This window comes from Miniopterus schreibersii (genome assembly GCF_964146895.1).
Source record: "Miniopterus schreibersii genome assembly, chromosome: 6".
NCBI classification, from domain to species: Eukaryota; Metazoa; Chordata; class Mammalia; order Chiroptera; family Miniopteridae; genus Miniopterus; species Miniopterus schreibersii.
In genome coordinates, this window is record NC_138107.1 from 64,734,831 (window position 1) to 64,759,139 (window position 24,309).

General features: G+C 34.0%; 1 protein-coding gene across 11 annotated transcripts in view; it reads right to left on the reverse strand.

Annotated features, from left to right (window-relative positions):
* TRDN (triadin) overlaps positions 1-24,309 on the reverse strand; it is a 254,186-nt gene that overhangs the window by 168,902 nt on the left and 60,975 nt on the right. For all 11 annotated transcript variants that reach the window (XM_081140218.1, XM_081140226.1, XM_081140222.1 and 8 more), the window contains exons 5-8: positions 21,045-21,104; positions 9,978-10,031; positions 6,992-7,051; positions 2,220-2,402 (exon numbers count right to left, since the gene is read on the reverse strand). In XM_081140218.1, coding sequence (XP_080996344.1) covers positions 2,220-2,402; positions 6,992-7,051; positions 9,978-10,031; positions 21,045-21,104 — 357 coding nt within the window. The remainder of the gene's footprint in view (positions 1-2,219; positions 2,403-6,991; positions 7,052-9,977; positions 10,032-21,044; positions 21,105-24,309) is intronic.

Here is a 24,309-nt window from a genome sequence, read left to right on the forward strand (position 1 = left end):
CAACAATCTTACTAAATCAGCAGTACGAAGAGTCTCAAAATCAAAGCCACTTCACAAATAGATTATTTAAAAAACAGTCTTTATGATGTTAAAACCAGAATGTGATTAGTTTTTATAAATAAGTGCTTTAAAATTTTTACTTAATTAAAAAAAATGTATGTGTCTGAGCAGGTATTAGAGGTTAAAGCTTTGATGACTTACCTAATGAAACACTTATTTAATTGACAGTAGCAGGTCTCAATAAGGAGCTTTACTTTAGCAAATGCATTTGTTTAATGATAAAATCACATTTATGCTTTTGTTTCTAATTTTAAGTAAAATTTTAATGTTTTTTTAATAGATAAGTAGCTCTTCATGTGGAAATGAAAACAAATTGAAAGTGAAAATGATAATATAATGCTATCTTTAATAATCCTTATTACTGATAGAAATAAAGTACAATATATGCTACTAGGAAAAGAAATATTTGAAAATGTTTAACAATGTGTCTACATCAATAATATATGCCCCATCCCAAAACCAAATATGCTAAAAATGAACATCAAAAAGTGTATTCATATTTCTAGTTAAGTTCCTAGCTAGATACTTTGATATGTTTCAGCTGGTTTCATGTGATAATTTTTTTTTAAAGGGTGATCTAAAATGCAAAGTATTTTAGAATATTGTTAATAATTGTAGATAAACATATTAGTGAGTCAGAAGAATAATTTTCCTGTTTTCTATCACAGTCAAATCATCTATTCAAAATATATTCTCTTTATTTTATTTACCATGTATTTTTTCTACCCCAATTATTTCATAAATAACATATAATTTTAATGTTTTATGTTTTAAAAATATAATATCTTTAAAATTAAAAAAGGATTTTAGGGCTTCAAAGTTTTAACTCCATTCATATCTTTAAAAATTACATTGAAATAAATGAAAATTACCTAAATTAAAAATTGCGTGGATAACTAAAAAAAAATATTTTTTAGTTTTTACCTCCCCCCCCTCCTTTTTCCTTTAAAAATGTTTTTGATATAAATCAAAGTTTACAAACATTACTTATGAATACAGGGGGGAAAATGATTAAGAAATAAATGCAAGAATGGATACCATATATCTCACTTATATGTGGAATCTAAAAAAAGGCGTGGATTGCAAATTTTATATCTTACACCTTACAATGGGAAAGAAATAGTTTCAATTTCACTGTTCAAAAAGCTTACTCAGTAAGAAAGTTGTAAAAGATTTTAATGAAAATATCCTAGAAACCATTTCTTAATTTTAGTCCTCAAATAAAATCGTTCAAAACTACCAGAGTAAAGAAAATTGTTATTTTGCAATACCCCTAAGAAACCTGTGTAGGAATAGTCTCCAGAGTGGATCCCGCATTCTGTATGGGGTGTCCCAAGATTGTGCAGCAGCTGGAGCCAGGAATGGACTTAGGGAAGGAAAATGCCACAAGGGACTGAAACGGGAGGCAGTAAGGCCCCCAGCTGCCCCCTTACAAGCCCACCCTTGTATGTTTACATAGCACCTTTCCATAAAGAATTTCAGGTTTATATTTCACCTCCATTTAAATGCTCTGTTTCTATCAGTAGGGATGTAAGTCTGACATCAATCTTGCTGAAGAACAGGGCAATATGTCAGGTACAGAGCTTTCTAAATTCATACACTTAGTCACAGAAGCCAGCAAAGAAACTTCAGGGTTCTTCTCCTTAAACCTTCCTGTCTATTAACTTAACTGAATGTAATACTTTGATGTATATTCCAAATCATGTGCTCTTGCAGAGGCAACAAGGAGGTATGAATAGTTTTTCTGTATATTTTAACATACACCCCTTAAAACACTCCTTAAAAAGTATTATTTTTCTTGGACTGCTTTTCTCCAAAAAGACGAACACAAACAGTTTCTGTTCCACACCTTAATAGAACTCTTATATCTTGAGAATTCAACACTGATCACTAACCTTTAAATAACTTTAGATATTAACTCAAATGCTCTTTTAAAAAATACTTCAAAGTGCATCTTTAGATAAGTGGACACATTTGAGTATTTCTATAAATTTTAATTACCAATTTATTGTATTTCTTTTCAGATATATTTACTTATACAAGTCTTTTTTTCCCCATTTGATGTCTGATCTCAATCTTTTTCAGATTTTAATTTCACTGCATCTGCTTCTTGCCCAATATTCTCTTAGGACCTCCAGCCTCCTGGTCTGAATGTTTACCTTTCTGTTCATGCTTGGACTCAGCTACGGTCTCCTTCTCATCCTTCCCTTTGGGTTTCGGTGATGTTTTCTGTACTTCTTTCACTTTTGCAGCTGTTTGCTTCACTTTCTCCTGTTTCCCACCTTTCGGTTCCTTTTTAGTCTTTTCTTCAGTCTTTTCCTTAGTCTTAGTTTTCTTCTCTTCTGTATAGGTTTAAGAAAAGTTGGATTATTTCTGTTTATTTCCCAACACACCATTTCACCTTTCACTGGTTGTTAAGAACAACTTAAAAAAAAGAGAAAAGAAAAACAATAGAAAAATAGTATATCTGAGATAAATACTCCACACAAATACCATTATCTGACTTACATAGTTTATGAAGTGCCATGTTCAGCACTAAAAAAAAAGGAAATGTTGTCCTCTTTCTTAATTTATACGTGAAAACCTTGTTTTCTTTGGTAGTTAGGAACTTACTATGCCAACAAGTAGGCATTTCAAATATGCAGGAGATGTATACTCAGGCATGTTCAATAAAAGGCAATTCTCAAATCAAAAAGGCCAATAAAAGAGACCTGTTAAAAGGATATGATCATTTTGTTTCACAACTGAATGTCTTAAAAATCATTCAAGAAACTGAACTGTCAACACAGTATTTTTTAAAGATAACTATTAGGAATGCAAATGTAAAATTACTTGCACTGATGATGATTAATAGGAATCAAACAATAAAATCCATTAAAGGATGACTCAGAGACATTCAGTTTCCAATGACTTTACATTAAAGAGACTTACAGAGAGCAAGAATTGACATATTGGCTCCTGCAAATCTTAAGTCAGAAATAATAATTCTAATGACTTTTAAAGCACTTCAATGTATCCTAGTAAAGAGAAAGGGCTACAAATTAGAATATTTATGAATATATTAATTATAATATATATACATATACTTTCTATACAAACATTTTTAATTTGATATTATGTGTATTTGGAGGGAGGGAACTGGGAATGTGAAATAACCAGTCTGTGAATCTTTTAATTATTTAATAAAGTAATAATAATAATATAGCACACATTTGTAGAAAATTGTTTATAATAGATGCTGCATATTGGACATTATTTATTCTAAGCGATCACATGTAATCACTAAACATCAAAGTCTACTACAATGTTCAACTCTCATGTCATTTATCGTTGTAATGGCTAGCCTTTATTGTTACTCATGTTGAAGAATTTGATGAAAATATTATAATCAAGTTTCTTGACTTTAGTGCACTAAGCAATGATTTGAAACTAAGATAGTATAATATTGTGAAGTCCAGTGAAGCATAAAGAATGAAAATTATAATGCCTGATGTTTGCCAAACCAGAATTGTCTGTGGTTCTTCATTTTAGTAAATTGACCACTATCCCCCAAGTTCTGTCCCTCAGAAACTTTATAGGGAGATGCTGATACTATGTTAGAGGTAGGGGGATATTCCTATGATCCAAAAAATTTTAAATCATTAAGTTAAACCAGTTTCTTTAATATGTATTTCTCAGTGCTGAAGTGCATTGAGAATCTTCAAGGAGAGGAATTATGCCATGCATTGTTTTCCAAAGTTACTTGACCATCAAAAATCTCATATGAAAATCACCCACCTGCTCCACAAATTTCCAGTGTTTTTGTGGCTTCTGTGACTATAATTAATTGGAGGTTTTCTTCTACTCCCTTTCAACCATTTCTAAATCTCCTTTGCTAGCTCCTGCTCTTTCCTACCACGTACTCGTGTCTGTGACTGAAACCATCAGCTCTCTGCAAATCACTTTAAATCAACGTCATTCCAGAAACCCACACCAAATATTCAATAGTCTCTCCCTAGAGAGAAAGTTCCACTCGGATGGCCAACAGCACGTCAGACATACAACTCACATGTATTCACCCAGCAAACCCCGCCAGAGAGCCCATCCTGCCTGGGCGCAGGCCTGGCTGCTGGAGCCCTGAAGGTCAGCAGACTGATGTCATCTGGAGGATTTTCAGCGCAGCACTTGCAGCCCCACGACCCGGGGCTTCACCCTGGCTCTCTCACAGCATCCCCACACCTCTCTTCTCCACTACACCACTCTCCTTTTCTTCAACATCTCTGTATTTTCCACCAGTCAAACAGGGCCAGGAGGCAGTCTTGGATTTCCCATGTTTCCCCCATATGTGAGCTCCTTTGTGTTAAATTCACATGCAACGAGTGGCTCTGCCACTGGAATTAATCACTCCTTTACCCGAGCTTTGATTTTCCTCAACTTCTATTAAAACACATGTTATTGCCTATTATATATCTTTTGCCAGTGGTTGATCACATATCTGCCTTCCCTGTCAGACTGAGAGCAACGTGAGAATAGCAACTATATTATTTACTTCTGTAGCATCATAATGTCTACAATAGTGCATTTTTCAGAGAAAACATAGAATAAATGTTGACTAAATTTGCAATTTTGATCAATGAGAGAAAACAGTAAATGTTTCACTATATTGAGATAATGTGTATAATACAGTGATATAGAGATTGCATATATAAATATGTGTTTAGAAATTAAACTGACAACACTTGGAAAATTTTCCAACTGTTGTTTTTTCTTTTTCTATTTTTTGTGTGTAAAATTGTTACTGCAGTTATCCTAAATGACATCTACCCACTCCTTGTAAGTAGCAGTTGATTTAGCCTTATTTTCATCTATGGAATTAAAGAAATGTGAAATTCAGATCTACTTTTAATGCTATTATAATTTATAAATGTGCAGAGATAATTTTCTTTAAGACAAGACCCTATCTAAAAGGAATTCATTTTTATCAATGGTTTTAAGTATAAAAATAACAAAATACAATAAAACTAAAGCAAGGCCCAGTTTTATTTACTTTTATCAAACTAGGTCAGTGTTTTTAAATTTTGTTCCAAAATACTTTTCTTGATCTTTCTCAAAAAGAATTTAAGTGATATTTGCACTTAGGACATCATTAAAGGGAAAAAAAATGCAAAACGTATTGTTATATTATATTCAAATCACCCAGCTATATTTAGTAAGATATTTAATTCATGACTTTATCAAATGGAAAACAAAATGGTGTAATGGAAAAAAGTGATATCAGCATATTTCATCCAGTTTTGGAATTAGAATTACTCATAAGTGACCGTACCAGAATCAAACTGTCTTTTGCCAAAGCAGGGGAACATTACCCAATAAATGTGATAACATACTGTATATTACTAGAAATAACAAATTTCAACTCTCATTCATTCAGCTGCTGCCAACTGTTTAACTTGTTTGTGCCTCAATATCTCTGCATTTAAAAAAGAAATCACCACTGTAGCTTTCTCTTCCTTTAAGGAAGCTGTGGAGATAAGTAAAATAAAGTGAGCAAAACAATTTGGATCCTGTAAAATAAGTAGGTAGAAATTTTTACTATTACATTCACATACCCCCCTCTTTGAAATTTTCCTGGAACTTACAGAGTGTACCAGAAATTATTCTCATTTCACAAATGATAAATCTAAGAATCAAAATGCCATTTGGCAAAAATGGTGCAACTAATGAATCAAGAGTAGAAGCAGTAGAGCCAGACTAATCTATTTCCCCATTAGACTAAACTGCATCATGTGATTAATATTAACCTATGACGATGATGCCAAAATGTATTTTAGGAAATATGAGGGGAGATATCAATATGCACAGATCAGTGGAAACAATAGTCTTCTGAAAGTGATCAAAACAGCAGTAATCTCCTTTACTTCGTCAAACTAACAGGTAACTAAATATTGCTATTGTCGGGTCAGTTGGACAGCCTTTTCTTATCTCCCATTATTTTTCGACATGACTCTTGCTCTATCATTTAATTAGCTTCTTTCCTAGTATCATCATCCAGAGATTCAGTAGTATTGAGTAGTATTGAGAACCAGTATACTCCCCTCTGAAAATATGCAGATATGATGTAGAAAAACACTTTGTCTTAAAATAATTCAGAACTCCTTAGTTTTTAAACTTGGTGCAGGAGAATTCAAGATGATCATGGGATATCTTGCTATTGTCAGAAATCAAGGATTCACTGAGAGATAGCATAATACCATTAGAAATAGTAATGTGTTCATCATGTAGGGAGTGCAGATACAGTAACAATTGTGCTAGAAACAATCCTGTGCCCAATTCTTGCAGTAAATATGGGGGCAGATCACTCACATGATAAATACATTTGAAATGTTTCAGGTGTAACACTAATACAATATATTTTTCACATGGGGAAGTTTAAATATATGTTATAGTGAAATGGTAATGTATTTTTTGTTTGTTTGTTTTCTTTCTACAGTACATGAAGTAGTAAACTTTAGAAACATTCTCCAGGGCTTGTTTTACTTTTTCTTTATTTATATAGTCACTTATATTTCAACTTTCTTATTTTTGCTTATCCAGTTATAGTTTTTCAGTTGTTTTCCATCATCAAAACTTTGTTGATCTCTTGTCTACTACTGTCCTTGTGGTTTGCAGCTATACTCCTTAACTGTAATTTTGGTAGAATTTGAATGAGAAATAACAACATAAGTGAATATCCATTAAATCATGTTTAGTGTGTAAGTAAAAGTTTATTTTGAGAAAGAAAACATTTCAGTTATTAAAAAAAAAATTAAAAATAAATAAATAAAATCTAAGGCCAAATTAGTGTTTTATGTAATGGAAACAGTGAATGCTTACAATAATCCAGCTGTTACTCAAAATGTAAACTTTCACAGAAAAATAATTTAGTTATGAAAATAATAAAGGGAAAAGTTACCTTTTGCCACCGTCTTTGTTTCTGGTTTTTCTTTTTTCTCAATTTTTTCCTTGTGAGTTGCTTAAACAGGAAATCTTACATTAGTACACACTTTTAATAGATTTCAAAACCAAGTTTTCTCTTTATCTCAGTTTTATAGCCACCCAAATCATGAACTGTTTCAAATATGTATTATAGTAATGAGCCTAATTCAGAAATAAAGAGCCACCCATTAATAATAACTGAATACAGTCCAATTTTAAAGACTTGGCATTAAGACTTAGAAGGCATTTTGAAATCTAGTCTCACCTTTTTATTTATTTTTTTTAAAATTTATCTTTATTGTTGAAAATATTATGGATGTTCCCTTTTTTCCCCATTGACCTCTTCCACCCTGCACCCACTCCCTACCCCAGGCCTTCATCAAACCATTGCCTTTGTCCATGGGTTATGCATATAGGCATATACATTCTTAATATCTCCCCACCCCCTCCACCCATCCCCATCTTCCCTCTGAGATTTGTCAGTCTGATTCATACTTCTATGTCACTGAATCTATTTAGTTCATCAATTTATTATGTTCTTTAGATTCCAGATATAAGTGAGATCATGTGATATTTGTCTTTCGCTGCCTGGATTATTTCACTTAGCATAATATTCTCCGGTTCCATCCATACCGTCCCAAAGGGTACGAGGTCCTTCTTCTTTACAGCTGCATAGTATTCCATGGTGTGAATGTCCCACAGCTTTTTATCCACTCATCTACTGATGGGCACTTGGGCTGTTTCTAGATCTTAGCTATTGTAAATTGTACTGCTATGAACATAAGGGTGCATATATTCTTTCTGGTTAGTGTTTGAGGATTCTTAGGATATATTCCTAGAAGTGGGATCACTGGGTCAAAAGGTAGTTCTGTTTTTAATTTTTTGAGGAACCTCCATACTGTTTTCCATAGTGGCTGCACCAGTCCGCATTCCCACCTGTCACCTTCCTTTTTAAAGTTATTATTCCAAACAGATACAGTTTTTAAGAAAGACAAACTGAGAGAAAACAATTTTATAAGAATTTGTTGAAAGATATATCATTTTATCATGAAGAAGTATTCTCTTTTGGATTAATGAAAGGAAACATTTAAATCAGGGCTAGAGCTTTGATTAAGCACAGTATTTCTCAAAAAGGACACCGCTGAATAGTAGGTCTCATTGTATGGGACTGTCTTATGGATTGACAAGATGTTTAGCTTCTCGGGTCCCTGCTTACCAAATGTCCTTCATTCCAATGACACTTTGACAACCCCAAATTTTTCCAAATACTTTTTAGGGAGATCAACTTTGGTTGATTACCACCAATGAAAAATAATCAGTCAGAATTACTGACTGAGTGCAGCTGCTTAACTGAACAGTATTAAACATGATACTAGAAACATTATACCTTCTCATTGTCTATGTAATAAATTAATAAATCAATATGAAATTATTTTATTAATTAAATTTTATTTACATAGGCTGGTAAAATCTTGCATTTCCAATAGTTTAAATAAAGGAGTTCTGAGATGTACAACACCATGTGCAGCTTATTTTTGCAATTCAAATATATTAATCTGTGTGGTTTGGTAGTTTCTCAAATCACCATACATTTCTCAACATTTACATATTCTTTATTTAAGAAAATAATGAGAATTAAGTAAATCATAGAAAATTAAATGATAACATAGATTAATTACGTAGTTGGGTTAAGGAAAGAGTTAAATTATTAGAGTTAAAAATTGGTACCCCAATTTTTTCCATTTCTCTTACAATATAGGAGGAGTAATGTCTACCAGCTTTATTTGTACTATAAAACTGTGCTTAAAATTTACGTTTAAAGACTGTTCTTTTAAAATATAATTCATATTTTCAAATAATACCTTGGTAGGGGGCTAATATCTGAAATATATAAAGAACTTATATGACTCAACAACAACAGCAAACACCTAAAATCCAATTAAAAATGGGCAGAGGACCTGAATAGACAGACACCTTTCCCCAAAAGACACAAATGGCCAACAGATATATGAAAAGATACTCATCTTCACACACACACATTCCTACAGACTTACAACCTTACAAAATTGAAAAAAAAATTTGAAAAAGTGACAGACCAAGGATGTATACTCAAATGACACGCACACATATTATCAAGAGAAATAGGTAATGAGCATTTATAATTACACCAGAAATATAAATTGCTAAAATTCATACTTAATTCATTCAACCTATAGATAACAAGCAGTTAAAAGATAAAGTGAAAAAATATCTCTATTTAAATGCAGTTTTTTAAGAGAATGAGGAAAATGTCTATTTACTGATATTGAAAGTTCTCTAGAATATATTGATACATTATAAAAGCCAGAATAGAGGACATGCTAAATTTTGTTTGGAAAACCATGGAGAAACAATAAACTATATTGTCTTATGAATTCATAATGAATCTCTGAAAGGTACACATAAAACTCATAAAGGCGGTTTACTGTGTATATGTGCAGGGAGCATGGAATGGGAACCTGGAAGGTGGGAACAAGGCACGAAGCTTTTCACAAGTTATCTTTATGTATTAAATAATGAATCTGCACTGCATATTCTAAACAAATAAATGAAACCAAAACAATAAAAAATTAAAAAGCCCAGTCTAATAGGAAATCAAAGGATGCAATTAAATAATGCAGTATGCTTTCTTACCTATCAAATTTTCTTAAATAGCATCCTCATTATTGGCTAAGGCAACCTCAAAACTGCCAGGGGGAAAATTGATACAACTTTTCTAGAAAGTAAATTGGTAATAGGGTTCAAGAGTCTTAAGCATTTTATTTCCTTCAACTCAGAAATTACTCTTTTCAGATTCAATTCTAAGGAAATTATAATATAAATAAAAACATAAACTTATGATAATCTAAAATCTGATGTAAATAAGAAGAGGCCAAACAGGGAGGGACGAATATATAAAAACAGCAATAAGAAAAACACTTTACCTTTCTTTTCAGGTTTTTCTTTTTCTTTTACTTTGTCTCTTTCTCTGTGTGTAACTGAAAAAAAAACAATGTTTTTTATTTAAGTAAACAGAATAAATGATGAGATGATTGCATGGCATCCTTTGATGTCAAAAACTGACTTTCTGGCTTTGGAAATCTTTCTTTAACTGGCCTGAGATTTTATATAGTTAGAGGTTTGAATGTTCAGATAATTATAGATCTATTTATTTCTATTTCTATTTCATATCCAAGCACAATCTTATACCCAAACCAGGTCTAACTGCAAAGATAAGAATACCCCACAGCTTTTCCAAATCTTCAACTTTCATTTAATTAAATAAAATTTTTTAAAAATTTATCATGCCATATGCCAAAGAAGCCTAGTTCAATACTAGAGAAATGTCAAAAATATGAGAACAAAAATATAGGAGACAATCTTCTGAAACTGAAACAAAGTATAATCAACCTAAATAGTATGTGTTAATCTTTTACAGAAATAATTCACAACATAAGTTTTTGAAAATATAGTTGAGATAAGACTAGGATGACACCAAATCCCTTCAAAGAAAACAAAATTTTACTTAATATAAGCTGTGATTCAATTAATTGATATAGCTGGGCTCCAATTTAAGTCATAACCTTACCCCACAATTTAGTCATAAATCTTATTAATGGCACCTTCAATTATCTAAGCTAGAAATATGGGACTCAACTAGGATTTGTCTTTTATTTTCCATTTTTGTTCACTTATCAAACTCTTTAATACCTGCTTAGTATTCCTCTTACTCATTTTATTTTATCTAATATTACATTTTCTGCCAATCATTTATTTACACAGAAATATAGAAAGAGCACCTGCCAAGTGCCAAAGACCCTGCTAGACAAGACAGACTCCATTCCATCATCATGATGTCAACAAGCTAATGGATGATGGGTGCTAAACAAATAATTACAAAGATAGTTAACTGCAGTTAGTACAGTTGCTATGAAGAAAATATTCCTGGTGGCATGTCAACGTACACAATGAGGCCTAAGCTAGTCTGTGTGCACAAAGAAGGTCCCTCGGTAGAATTGACATCTACAGATGTGAAAGACAAGAAGAAATTAAGCTAGTAAGGAACTGGGAAAGAGAAAGGGGAACGAGACAATTTCAGAAACTGAAGTAGGACGTCCTCCTTAGGTATATTATTACATGTATTATTACAATAATATTCTGACTAGTCTCTTGAACCTTTAGATTTAGATTGGTCTCTCTCGGCGTAACCTTGATAACATGAATATCTGATTATACCATTGTCCAGTTAAAAGAGTATCTCCCTCATTGCTTAGCATGGTATCTGTCACACAGGAGGTGCTATATCAAATATAAAAATATTTTATTGCTCTAGTGATCTGAAATACGCTTATCAACTCAATCTTATCTACCAGGAATTTCCCCTTGAACTTTATATCCAGTTGTAAGAAAACTCTTGGAGCTCCACAAACACACCAGGTGCCTCTCTGACTGCTAGTCATTCACCTGGAATTTCCACACCCACATTTCTTCTGTTCTGTGCATGCTTCCATCCTGACTCAGATGCCTTCACCTCTACAAAATATTTTTTGACCTGTGTATTTTATACACCAACTATACCATGTGCATAATTCTATTTTATCAATTAAATAATAATACTGCAATTGTTCATATACCTAACAACCCAGTAAGTGAACTCTCTTTAGGGACTATGCTGTATTATTTTATTTTTGCATCTGTGCTCATCATATGGTGCCTGTCACATGGTGGACTGTTAATAGATATATTTGAATAAGTGAAAATTTAAAATATTACAAGAAGAGTTATTTTCATCTTCTAGGGCAATTCTATTCATGATGATGTGGTATAGATATAATAATTACTGTTAATTACTGCTTCAATCATTAAAAATTTTTATAATGTGTTAAAAATTTCTTAACTAATTAAAACCCAGTGAGAAACAGAAGTAAAATATACCATAGAACATTATTTTTCTTTCTTTTCACATTCAATGATTCTTTTAGGTGTTTGAGTTACTAAATTTAATATAAATATAAATATATGACAAAATAAAGGAGAGGACATCAGTATTCACACATGACCACAGATAGCTTATTTTGGTTTCTTTGGATTACTATTAATTAAACTGAAAACCAAAATAAAATCTTGGCAAAAGCAAAGCCTCTTTAAAGTTTCTCTAAGGGAATCCAAGTTTGTGTGAGACAAGCTGTGCTTTCGGAACCCTGATTGGCAAGACCCCCCAGGAGAACACCTAATCTGTCTCTGCCTCTGAGAAGGACAAGACCTCACCACCTTGGACAGCTGATTGTCCGCAGCACTAAAGGATTTTCTGGTTGACCCGTGCAAGGATCTAAATGGGAGCATTAATACGAAATCAGATGAGCAATAGGGCTCAATTCAGACTCAAAATCACGTATTAATGCCTCCTTCCTGTTACCCTGTGGGAAAATCTGGTTCCTCGCAGTCTGAGTGTTGATTTGCAGACACAGCCCTGTATGCTGGCGTTTCATTGTCCCCCTCAGAAAGGCACCGTGGTGCTGTTCCTGAAGCAGCTGGATCCGAGTGCTCCAGGGGAACTGTTCAAAATGGCAGGCAGCCACCACATCTTCTTGGACAGAAACTTCACACTTTGGCAAGACTGAGCTCCAATACCAAGTTTTAAAACCTCTTTCATCAAAACAACGCAATCATCAGCAACTGCCTTAAGAATCACTCTAAAATAAAAATCACTTGCTATGGCCATTGTATTTTCTCGTGCATCTCTTTACTTATAACCCGCAACGGGAAGTTTTCATGTGGAAGAAGAAAAGGTACCTGTTTTGTCACCAGATCTGCTTGGCAGGTCACGTCTTAGCGAGGACAGTTTTAGCTCAGGGTAAAATAAGCCTGTTGCACCTGCTAGAGCTTAATTTGTGTGTCAGCCTTATTTACAAGAAACAAAAGTCCCTTCGGTAGGCTGATAATTAAAAACAAATGGAACCCACCAGTTGGAATGGCCCTGATGTTTGGCACCCGAGTTGGCGTGGCCCTGCTGTTTCTGTGCTTGCCCAGATTCTGACCTTTCCCTGACCAGAACATTCAGCTCGCCTCAGCTCTGAAGTGTGCCTCTCAGACTTCCCCATATGGTCCCTCTCCGGCACTCTGCAAGCTGTGCCCTGTGCTTTCACAGCCTTGGCGCGGGCAGCCTGCCAGCCAGGCTCTGTGTCCTTTTTGGAAGCGTGTCAGAGCTCGCAGAGCTCCTGACCTTGAGGGTCTTATCCAGCAAAACCTACCCAGGGGCCCAGGGGCGGGCATTCAGGGCCAGATTGTCAGGGCTCTTTGCTGATCTTAGTTCAAAAATCAAAAGTTTTGGTGTCAAAAATTTTAAAGTATTATTTTATTTAGGCTACTCTATTCTTTAATGGATAGTTAGAAAATAAGTTGAATTAACCAAAACTGGAATTCATACTTGACCTCAGAGCTCCTGTACAGGATGAATTTTGAGGGCTGGAATCAGATGGAAAAGCAAGTAATCATTAGATCTTCGTATTAGAAAAGACTTTGGGGAACTTTGTTAGCTGTAATAGAGTGTGCTGATTTTTCCTTTAATTAATTTCTCAGCTTTCTGGTGTTTTTGTTGTGGAAGCTATTAGCATTGAAGCAGTCTATAAATTTTAAGTGTGTCAAATTTTCAAACAGCTTCATAAAATTCATATACATCCATGCTTGAAGTCATCATTTTTATGAAAGAGCAAGGTACACATTCACTTGAAACCCCTTCAAAAAATTCTGCTTTAGCCACCACTAAACAAAAATGCCAGATATAATCTTAGTGCATGTCTCTGTGTGTGTTTCACATTTTTTTGGTAACTTATTTGTACAATTCCCATTTTGTGCTCAGGCAAAATGATCTACACACTTTAAGCAACAATGATGACCTCAGTGGAAAAGTATTCCTGAGTACAGAAACTTTGCAAAAATTGTATTATTTGTTCCTGCTACAGGAAGAATTTATCATTTTAAATTTAATATAAGCACACCACTTAAGAGCTGGTTGGAATCTAAGAGGTCGATTAGCCTAAACCTCTTTGTCCCTGGACAAGAAAATACAAGCTCAGAAGACTCCATGGCAGAGTAGAACAGGAATATATAGGGTGTCCCAAAAAATGTATACACACTTTAACAGCTGATAGCTCCATTTTGAAAATGAAATGTATTTTAATAAACGCAGCCTTTGTAGTTATTCAAAGTGTGTGTAATACATTTTTGTGAAACCCTATAGTTATCAAATAACTAAACTAGTATTCCTCCCCCATAACTAGGCTGCCTTGTACATCCCAGAATTATAAACTTGTTCTATGAGCCAAAGTGTGGTGATTGGATTCTCTAAGCATATTATCTACAATCTAGCCTACAATAGCATACACACATCTTTTCCGTAATAAAATTACATTTATTTATGTATTATTAAAGCAAAGATTAGGCAAATTACCCCAAATTACAGAGCTCATCTGATACATATCCTTTAAATCACAAAACAATTTTAAATTCCAAAATATGAGTTTACTCTCAAATCTGGTTTAATCATATGGGTTTAACTCCTCGGGCTACATAGCCACAGTCAGAACCGTAAGAACTTCCTCATGGTAAACAATCACTATGAAGCTGATGCATGACTTTCTGTTATGATTTTCCAGGTTTATCTTTCACTTCTGCCAGAGAAGAAAAGAAAATATATTTTGTACTTTAAGGAGGCAATTATGTACAGCTGAGAGAAGGCAAAAGTAAAAGTTTATACAACACAAGCTGACTAAATTAATTTGTGGGCTTTGAAAGCATTTTTATAAAAGGCTCCAGGATATTTAGATGCATTTTAACGTCTTGTCCCTTTTGGCTTTTGAGCCACAATCCTCAGCAAAATCCCTTGCCAGCCTCTGATTCCTGCCCTGTAATTGTTTCCCAGAAACTATCCTAAGCCAGTCAATCAGCATGATTGTTACATAAATTACCCTTTTAAAAAATGGGACCAGTCTGTAAAGTACATGATTTTCTCACCACTATGCTGTACATCTGAAACTAATACAGAATAATATTGAATATAAACTGCAATTGAAAAAAAAATATATATATATATATAGTTCATTTGACTTTGTGCATATAATAACTGCTACGGATTGAACTGTGTCACCTCAAACAGATGTTTCCTTAGTTGGAAATAGGGTCTTTACAGATGTAATTAACTTGAAATGCAGTCACTATGGTGAGACCAAATGCAATATGACTGGTGTCCTTATGAAAATGGGAAATTTGGACAGAGACAGACATGCACAGAGAGGAGAGACAGATACATTTTCAACAGCATTTGAAGATGAAAGTGGAAATCAGAGTGATCCATCTACAAGTCAAAGATTGCCAGTGAACCACCAGAAAGCTGGGAGAAACACAAACAGATTCTCCCTCACAGTTTTCTGAGAAAATCAACCCTGCTGAGATCTTGACTTTGGCTATCAATGGATGGTGTGCAAATTAATTTAATTAACCTCTATCACTGCCAATACATTTCTGTTATTTTAAGCCACTCATTTTTTAACACTTTGTTCCAAGAACCCTAGGAAACACCTAAATTCTAACCTACCCCTTCCTCTAAGGCCCTACCAGAAAACTACAGTCAAACCTACTCTGCAACTGAGGCAGCCAGTTATCTCCTCAAACACCATCCCTCCTCCAGGACATCTCTTTGTGGAGTACTCACCACATGCTGGGATGACTGTATTTGCTTTTCTAGATTTCTCATTGGACTGAGTCTTATCCTTCTTTAAATTTTTAGTGCTTTGTACAGTGTTTGGCACAAAGTAAGTGCTGTGAATAAATTAATGTGTACTATTGCCTGATGGCTCTGGCCAGTTTTTCCATTTACAATGTATGCCTTCTGGGATACTTCCATTTCCATTGGTTGGCTCACTCTGATGTTGACCATATGCCATCCATCAGCACACACTTCTGCCAGGTGAACTTTCTCACCATTTCTGATGTCAGTTTTGTACCTGAACACCTGCCAATCCAGGTGGTATAGCAAAAACATACTGTTCTGATTGGCTAAAAGGCCCTCTTTATATCTAGGAGACATCATTTCATCTAACTATATGTTTTCCACCAAGTTTGAGTATTTTTTGGTTTGTTCTGTTCTATGAGTAAGTTGAAATGCTTCATAGTAAAATAGAAGCCTAAATGTTATCTGAAAACAATAAGAAAATTTGCAATTGCAAAGAAACAAAGCAATATGCAATTAAAAAAACAACTAAATGGAGGAAAATGATGTTATTATTTATTGCTGGATAATTGGGTTGTGGTTGTTTTTTTTTCTTTTTTCTTTTTCATTTTCAAAATTGTCCAAATTAATCTGTATTACTTTAATCTATATCATTATATTGTAAATTTTATTGTGGGTGTTTTTTAAATTACATCTTACAGATTGTTTTTGTTTTAATATGGAGCTCACTATCAAATACTTCAATTGCTGCTAACCAAATAAATTTGACATTAGTGTGGCCAATTAAAGCTGAACAGTTATGTATATTTGAAAATAAAAACAGAAATCTCAAAGAAAAATTGTTCAAAGGAATCAAGTACAGATTAACAAAAGAGAAAAAAATGGATACTTTATTAATTCCTTATTTCAACATTTATTGAGTGTGTTTCATGCGTTGGATACTTTGCTAGATGTTAGAATAATTTTACTTTGATATTTGACACATTCAGAGCTGGTAGGAACCTGAGAGACCATTGAATCTTAATCTCTTTGTTCACAGGTAAAGGCACACAGAATAATAGGAGTAAATGCCAGGGGTGACCTAGAACAGCCATGAAGAAAAACATAGCTCCTGCCCTCAGTAAGTTAGATCAATATACTCACAATTAAAATTTGTGTCAAATGCTTTAAAGGGTAAAGGCAGGGGTGTAACAGTACCATGGAGAAAGCATCTGTGCCACAGATTAAGGGACAGCAAAGGAGGCCTATTAAAGGAATTTACATTCCATTTGAGAACCAAATAAATTAGCAGAAGCCTGCCAAGTGACACAGGAAGGACCTGATGGCCAGAGAGAACTGTATGCAAAAGCCCAGAGTTATGAGACAACAGCAGTGTCTGCTAAGGGACTGCCCAACATTCAGCTTGTCTATGGCAGAGAGGGTGTTGGCGGTCCGGAGTGCCATGGGGACAGGAGGAGAGTTGAGAGTGGAGGGGGGTTGATGAGTAGGTGGTAGAGGAGGGAGGGTATGTTGCAAAGTACACAAACCTGGAAATCAGTAGGGCTATCAGTGATCATATGAGAAAGGCTTTGTATACCCAGGTCGAATATATGGCTTTATCTCTAAGGCTCTGGATAAAAAGCCAGAGAGATGAAGACATTTTGTGCAAGAGAAGTTAATTTGGGCTTCAAACACACTGAGTGAAAGAAACTTGTTAGTTATCTAAGTCAGACAAGAGCTGTATCAAAGGGTCCAGAGACTTTTCACATTCTACTTCTTCAGTCTTTTCAAATATCAAAATAATTAACCACCCAGGGCTTTTAAATTAATCAATATTTTAAATAAAATGTGAAGACATTATCAATTTAAAAATAGTTGACATATCCAGGGCATTCCCAAGTTTTTTATTTAAGCTGTATGCACATTAAGGGTCAGGAATTTATAATATCCTAAGGAAATCATGACACTGTCTTGACCATGCATAAACTTCATCCTATTTCCAATGTGACTAAACTCTCCTTTTGTTTTAAGACACTTGTACACATAGTTGGTTATACCTACAAAGGATTCTCAGGCTGTTGCCTACTGGAGGAGACTGACCAACATTTCTTATCGTTTAACACGTGGCTCCACATTCCACAATGGGCATCTATTCATCTGAAATACTCATGACTGTGGTCTCTACACTGCTGTATTCATCTCCTCCTGGGCAATAATTAGTTATTTTAGGTGAGATAGAAATATATTCTAAAATACTTGTTATTAAATACAAATATATTCTGCAAGATCATTTTGACCCATAAAACCTTCCATTAAAAACCATCATTTTAGAATGGAATCAGCATTCTTCAAACTGCTATCTGCCAAATTGCTCAACACTTACAGCCTCTCTAGTGTGGTGAAGTTATCTTTCCAGGAGCCATTTATATGAGCAACAGTTTGGTGAGTGGCACCTTAGTAATACAGGAAAAGTTAAATTATTGTAAGTTTTCTTCTAAGCAAATATAATGTTTCACTGTATTCCTATATTAGTTCAGCATAGGGTCACAAGTATATACACTATTCTGATTATAAAATAAGTTATTACCTCTTTCATGTGGGAAAAAATGAGGTTAATTCAAAGGTACACAATGAATAACATGTTAGAGCTTATGGATTAAAACCAAAATAAGTACTCATTGCTGCCTGCATTAAGAATTAGAGGGCTTACTCTTTAGCTTCATAAAACTGTTCCTTTTTTTCCCTAATGAAAAATATCAAACAAAATTAAAAAGTGGACAAAATAGTAATAAAAGTAACCTTGGCCTCGTGAATTAAAATCACTTAATGTAAATGATTATAAAAAGTACCTAATTTTCTATGAAAAAGAGTCAGAATTGAAACATTAATTCTTTCATACTTCAAAAATAAATTAGTGCCCAGCGGGTGTGGCTCAGCGGTTGAGCATCGACCTAGGATCCAGGCGATCAGGGTTTGATTCATGGTCAGGGCACATGCCCGGGTTGTGGGCTCGATCAATGACTCTCTCATCATTGATGTTTCTATCTCTCTCTCTCCCTCTCCTTTCCTTTCTCTGAAATCAATAAAAATATATATTAAAAAAATAAAAAATAAATTAGTTAGCATATTGTATGAATTATTTTGGAAATGCATGCTCTCTGGGATTTATACTCTTTAGTTTTCTATATTTCAGTGGAAGAGCAAATCACCTAGGTGTAGCCTTCCATGGTTTCACACTCTTAAAACCATTTAGAATTCTGTATAAATCCTTTGAAGGAGGGGAAAAAATGGAGACAATTGGATGTGATGTAGCTTCTTTCGTCACCAAAATTTTTCTCTCTCCCCAAAATACACCAGCCTCAGCATATGGATCTTTTTAGACTCCTATCTTTGCTGGTCTATAACCATTGCAGGCTACTATTTACCTTGGATGTACTGCATCTTTTCTTTTAAAAGTTCAAAATGCTTTGATAACAATTTAAATTTCTAATTATCCATCACGTCTAACCATAACTGATATGGAATGTGGCATGTATACACCCATATTTATCCACATATGTGAACAGTTATAAAACCACATTTATTTTCTCACTGAACACCTTGGGAATTAAAAGCAGATGTTATTCTACCTGGATGAGAAAACTAAGCAATAAAATGAAATTTTTTGTTCATATTCACACAGAAAAACTGTGGCTAAAAGAAACAATCTCTGAAGCCCGCTTTAGTGTTGAACAGCTTGAGTTTCAGGATGTATAGTCAGGTACTAATTTCTAGCCAAGCCTTTGAGAAAGCTATGTCAAACCTCAGCCAAATCCACTGTTTTAATTATGCAAAACTCACTAGTTTAATAAACCCACTCTACAGCCCACTGCTCAAAGTCTTTACCAGCGGGATTCTAATAGAGCCAGGTCCAGAATGGAAATGGTGCCATCTGCATCACCACATCCACTCCAGCAGCACTGCTATTAAATTAATAGTACCGTCTGCAAGATAAAGCAGCAGAGACCCCATTCGTGTGGAACCAGTTGAGTTTCTGTTTAACCTCCAGCAGATAGAAATGCGTAGCCAGTTCAGTCATGGCTAGTCAGTCTGTACCTAAGAGCTGTGTCCAATTTCCCTGACCAAAGGAATTAAGAACCAAAAAAGGAAAGGGGGAAGTAAGAAGACATTAGTTCCCTAGCTACAAATGTAAATAGGTTTCAATTGAGTAAGCTTCAATGTCCCTGATTGTATAAGGATTGTTTGGCCAATATGAAATGAATTCAAACATTAGGATTAAAGATATTATGTCTGCGGAATGATTTCAGTTCTTCACAAAAGGAAGTACATGAAGCATATTTTTAAAAAATGATATTTTGAATATAGATTCACATACTGGTATAATTTTAGGTTAATTGTTACTTCCATTATTTGAAATTTTACTATTTTGCAACTTTGATATTTACTACAGGTAATTTTGCATTAGCCAGTTTTGACATAATAAATATTAGACGGCATTCAGTTTTTATCCCTCCCTAATTTCTTTTACTGTCTGTCTGCATCACACAGTTATGGTGATTATGTTTTATTTTTGCCCTGGCAAAAATAAATGGGTCAATTTCATCCCACAAACTCATGTGAAACTGACCATTGAGGAAACCTGAGCATGTTTAGAAATAGGTATACGAATGTTTTTTGCTTTCTATAAGTTTCTTTAAAGTTTTATGACTACATGGGCCACCCTCCCCCCAAAAAATGATGCTTGTAAGATGAGCAAGACAATGCTGGTCATGCAACACTGCTGTTACTAGATTCAGCTCACTTGAAAGGGATAGTAATCATCATGCATCACCTTCTGTCTTTCACTTAAGGCTGTTGAAGAAAGTTGTCCAGCCTTGGCAGGATGCACTGAGGTAGTCTAATGACTGCATTTCTTCGCCACAGATTGAGAAAGTATTGCATGGCATAAAAATTCAAGGTTGAGATAAATTGAACCCTGACTTATTATAGTATCTTATTTTAAAAAATGTTTGCTAATAAGTTAAAAAAATATGTCTGTGGTACTACCTTAGTAAAAAATGGTTGTAAATAATTTAAAGATTGTCATACATTTTGAAATTACTTTTATTCCAATCATTAAATATCATTTATATATTTATACCTGAAGTTAAATGGAATAAAGATATTGTTTAAACACTATCAAAAATTAAAACAAAAGAAAACTAATTATGAGAACTTCCCTTTCTCATATAAATGTGTGTTTGTATATATACATATGTATATATCCTAAATAAAAATAAGAATAAACACAAAATTAAACATTTACCTTTAGTTTGAATTTTCCTTTCAGGTTTCTCCTCCTTTTCAGTTTTTTCTTTGCGTGTTTCTAGGAGAAAATAGAATTTATCATTTAAAAGCTCTTTTTGAAAATGTACAAAATATAAACCATAGCTATGACTCAAAATTTATCATTTCACCATGAAGCCTAAATTATTGTATCTAACAAGCTTATATGTGTCTAAAAGGAAAGAGTTTGTAACATATTGCTACATAAATTACTCATTTATTGAAATAAAAAACAATTGATTTACCTCAAATTAGTTATTTGAAAAAGCTTAAAAACTTACATCAATGGAAATATGTTGCCATTGTTTTCAGTGCAAAAATTGATCATAAATTATAATTATGTTTCATATCAGTTACTCTCAATGAAAATTAAGAATCCTTAGTAAGAAAGTTATTTAGATTTAGGAAGATTTAGTTTTTACATATTAAATTAATAATTTGTGAAATGAACTGTAACAACCATATTATAAGAAATGTATCTTAGAAACAGTGACTCTAAGCTATACTTATAATCAGATTTTGGTATTTCATTTAACCAATAATTACTGCAAGCAAATATGACCCATTTCATAAAATAAGTTAGTTGTTACATTTTTCTAAATATCAGGTTTTAAGAATATATTTAATCTGCTGCTTGCTTCAGTACATATACATTGCAAGGCTTAGAAAATGAAGTCAATTCTGAATGTGCATTTAATTTGGATAGAAGTAAATCTGAGATTAGAGTTTACAAATATGATTACTACCTCTGAAAAGTGACTTAATCTTAAATACCATGGTTTTTCTTAGGAAAATGTTAATGAGGTTTACTTATTTATTACAACTATTCCACAGAATCTCTGACATGGTGCTAATTACTGTACACATTTAAAATTTTCCATTTATAAATTTGACTTTAAATTTTTATAATTTTTCTACAAGTTTAAAATCAAGACTAACCATAAGGAAATCCTAAATATCTTCAGAAAAGACAGCTACTGACTTTTATTCACCTGTTAAGAAGGTATTCACCACTGTAAAGATTTCCTTCCTTCATTTTCCTCATTAATTCATCATCATAGGGCCACTCCTCTACCCTTATCCCATCCTCTAACTTTGAATATGGCAATGGAGATACAAGAGTTAAGATACTCAATCGCATCTCTTAAAAATAGCTGAATTCACCAAGGTGCAAGGAAAGAGCTGCAAAGGGCACAGGAAACTTTCATCTTCCTGGATCTCACTACTTTTTCTTTAATCTCTTCCTTTTGTGTTTCCAAATCCTAGTACAAAGCAAGGTTTATCATCTTAGCCTCATTGACTTCTTGGGTTGAGTGAATCACTACTTGGGGTGCAGTAGGTCTATTCTCTGCACTCCATGGTATTTAGCAGCATCCCTGGTCTCTACCTATTAGATGGCCAAAGTCTCATCCCCAGTCTTAACTATGAAACAGGTCTTTAGGCATTGCGAAGTGCCCCTGTAAAGCAAAATGATCCCTAAGAACGTGTTCAGATGGTTCTGGACTGTATTTCTTTTGCTTACCCATTTGCTTTTGGGTTCTATATTATTTTTTATAATTATGTAACAAAAGTAGTGTAGCACTGCAATCTATCATCTAGAGCTACATGTGTGGAAACTTCTGATTAGTGTTTTAAGAAATGTATTCTGTTTGCAAAGGCATAATAAAGTCTCATCTTATAGACTATAGGCAAAAAAGCTAACAATAAACCTTATTATGCGTGCAGGCACACACACACACAAACTTATATCTTTAGAACAGTTCTAAAAATGCAAGATAATCAACCTGATTACTTTGTCACTATTCAGACTTACACTGTCCATTGTAATAATTACTAGACACGTGCATATTAAGGACATGATATGTGGTTAGTCCAAATGGAGATGTGTTATAAGTGTAGTATACACTGGATTATGAAGGCTTAATATAAAGAAGAATGTAATATATCTCATTAATAATTTTATATTAGTTACAAATTGTAATGATATTATTTTTAATATATTGTGGTTGTGGTTTTATTTATGTGTCCACTTGGCTAAACTACTACCCCAAGTCATTCAAATGAACACTAATCTAAGAGCTGCTGTTAAAGTGTTTTACAGATGTAATCAAAATCCCTAATCCATTGATGTTAAATAAGAAAATGATTCTGGATCATCTGGATGGGCTTGTCTGATTCCATTGGAAGGCCTTGAAAGCAGCCCTGAAGTTTCTCAGGGAAAGGGAAGAAATTCTCACTGTGGACTTGGTCCCTGATCTGTGGGCTCAAGTTTTCCTGGGATCTTCTCTTCCTGACTTACATAGTCAGTCCCTACAATCATATAGGCCAACTCCTTATAATAAATGTCTTAATATATAATATATTGGTAAAATTTCCTACTGGTTCTGCTTTTCCGATTGAGCCCTGATTGGATTAAATGTTATTAAAATTAAATTTTATTATTCTTTTTACTTTTTTTAGCGTGGCTACTTAAAAATTTTAAATTACATATGTGACTCACAATTTATTACTATTGGACAGTGCTGGTCTAGTCCTATGGGTAGGCAAATGATCTTTTTAAAATCTAAGATCATCCACAGGGTTAAATCTTTTACAAGTGAACTGAAAAACTAAACTCAGAATTTTCCCCTGCCAGTATTATCCTTCCTTCCTCCTATTCAAACCAGCAAAGGCTCTGCGGAAGACTGGTTCCTTCTATAACTCAGGCCAAACAAAGCAGCATACTGTCAAAGATGAAAGTGAGCAGTCTTTGGATAAGCGAAGGGAGTCACCTTTCTTACTCCACGCAGAGATGAATTTGAATACAGAAGAGGGATGAAATGCTGTAAATTAAAATGTTACGTGAAATGCTACATTCATTGGGAAATGAGAAGGCTTTAAAATAGTCATCTAGAATATTTTCCTTTAGAGGTAGGTCGGTGTGTGTGTATATGTTTGTATTCCACAGACCTCTGTTGGCCACTTAGAAGAATAACAGAGAGATTCTGGGAGTCACACAGGAGAATCAGGCCTGAGTTGGATCTTCTGCAGGATTAGGTGCTGAAGAAATCCTGCCTGGAAACACTGTCACAGCCCCCCAGCCTCTCTTATTCTGGGGAAATACACTGTTTGGACAGGGTGGTGCTCTATGGCACTGGACAGGCTGTGTTGGTCCATGCTGGTGTTTCCTGCAAGGTAGGTGGAAGCTTGCACATGAGAGAACAGGGGAAAGAAGCAGTAGCAGATGCTTCTTTGAAGCTCCTTAG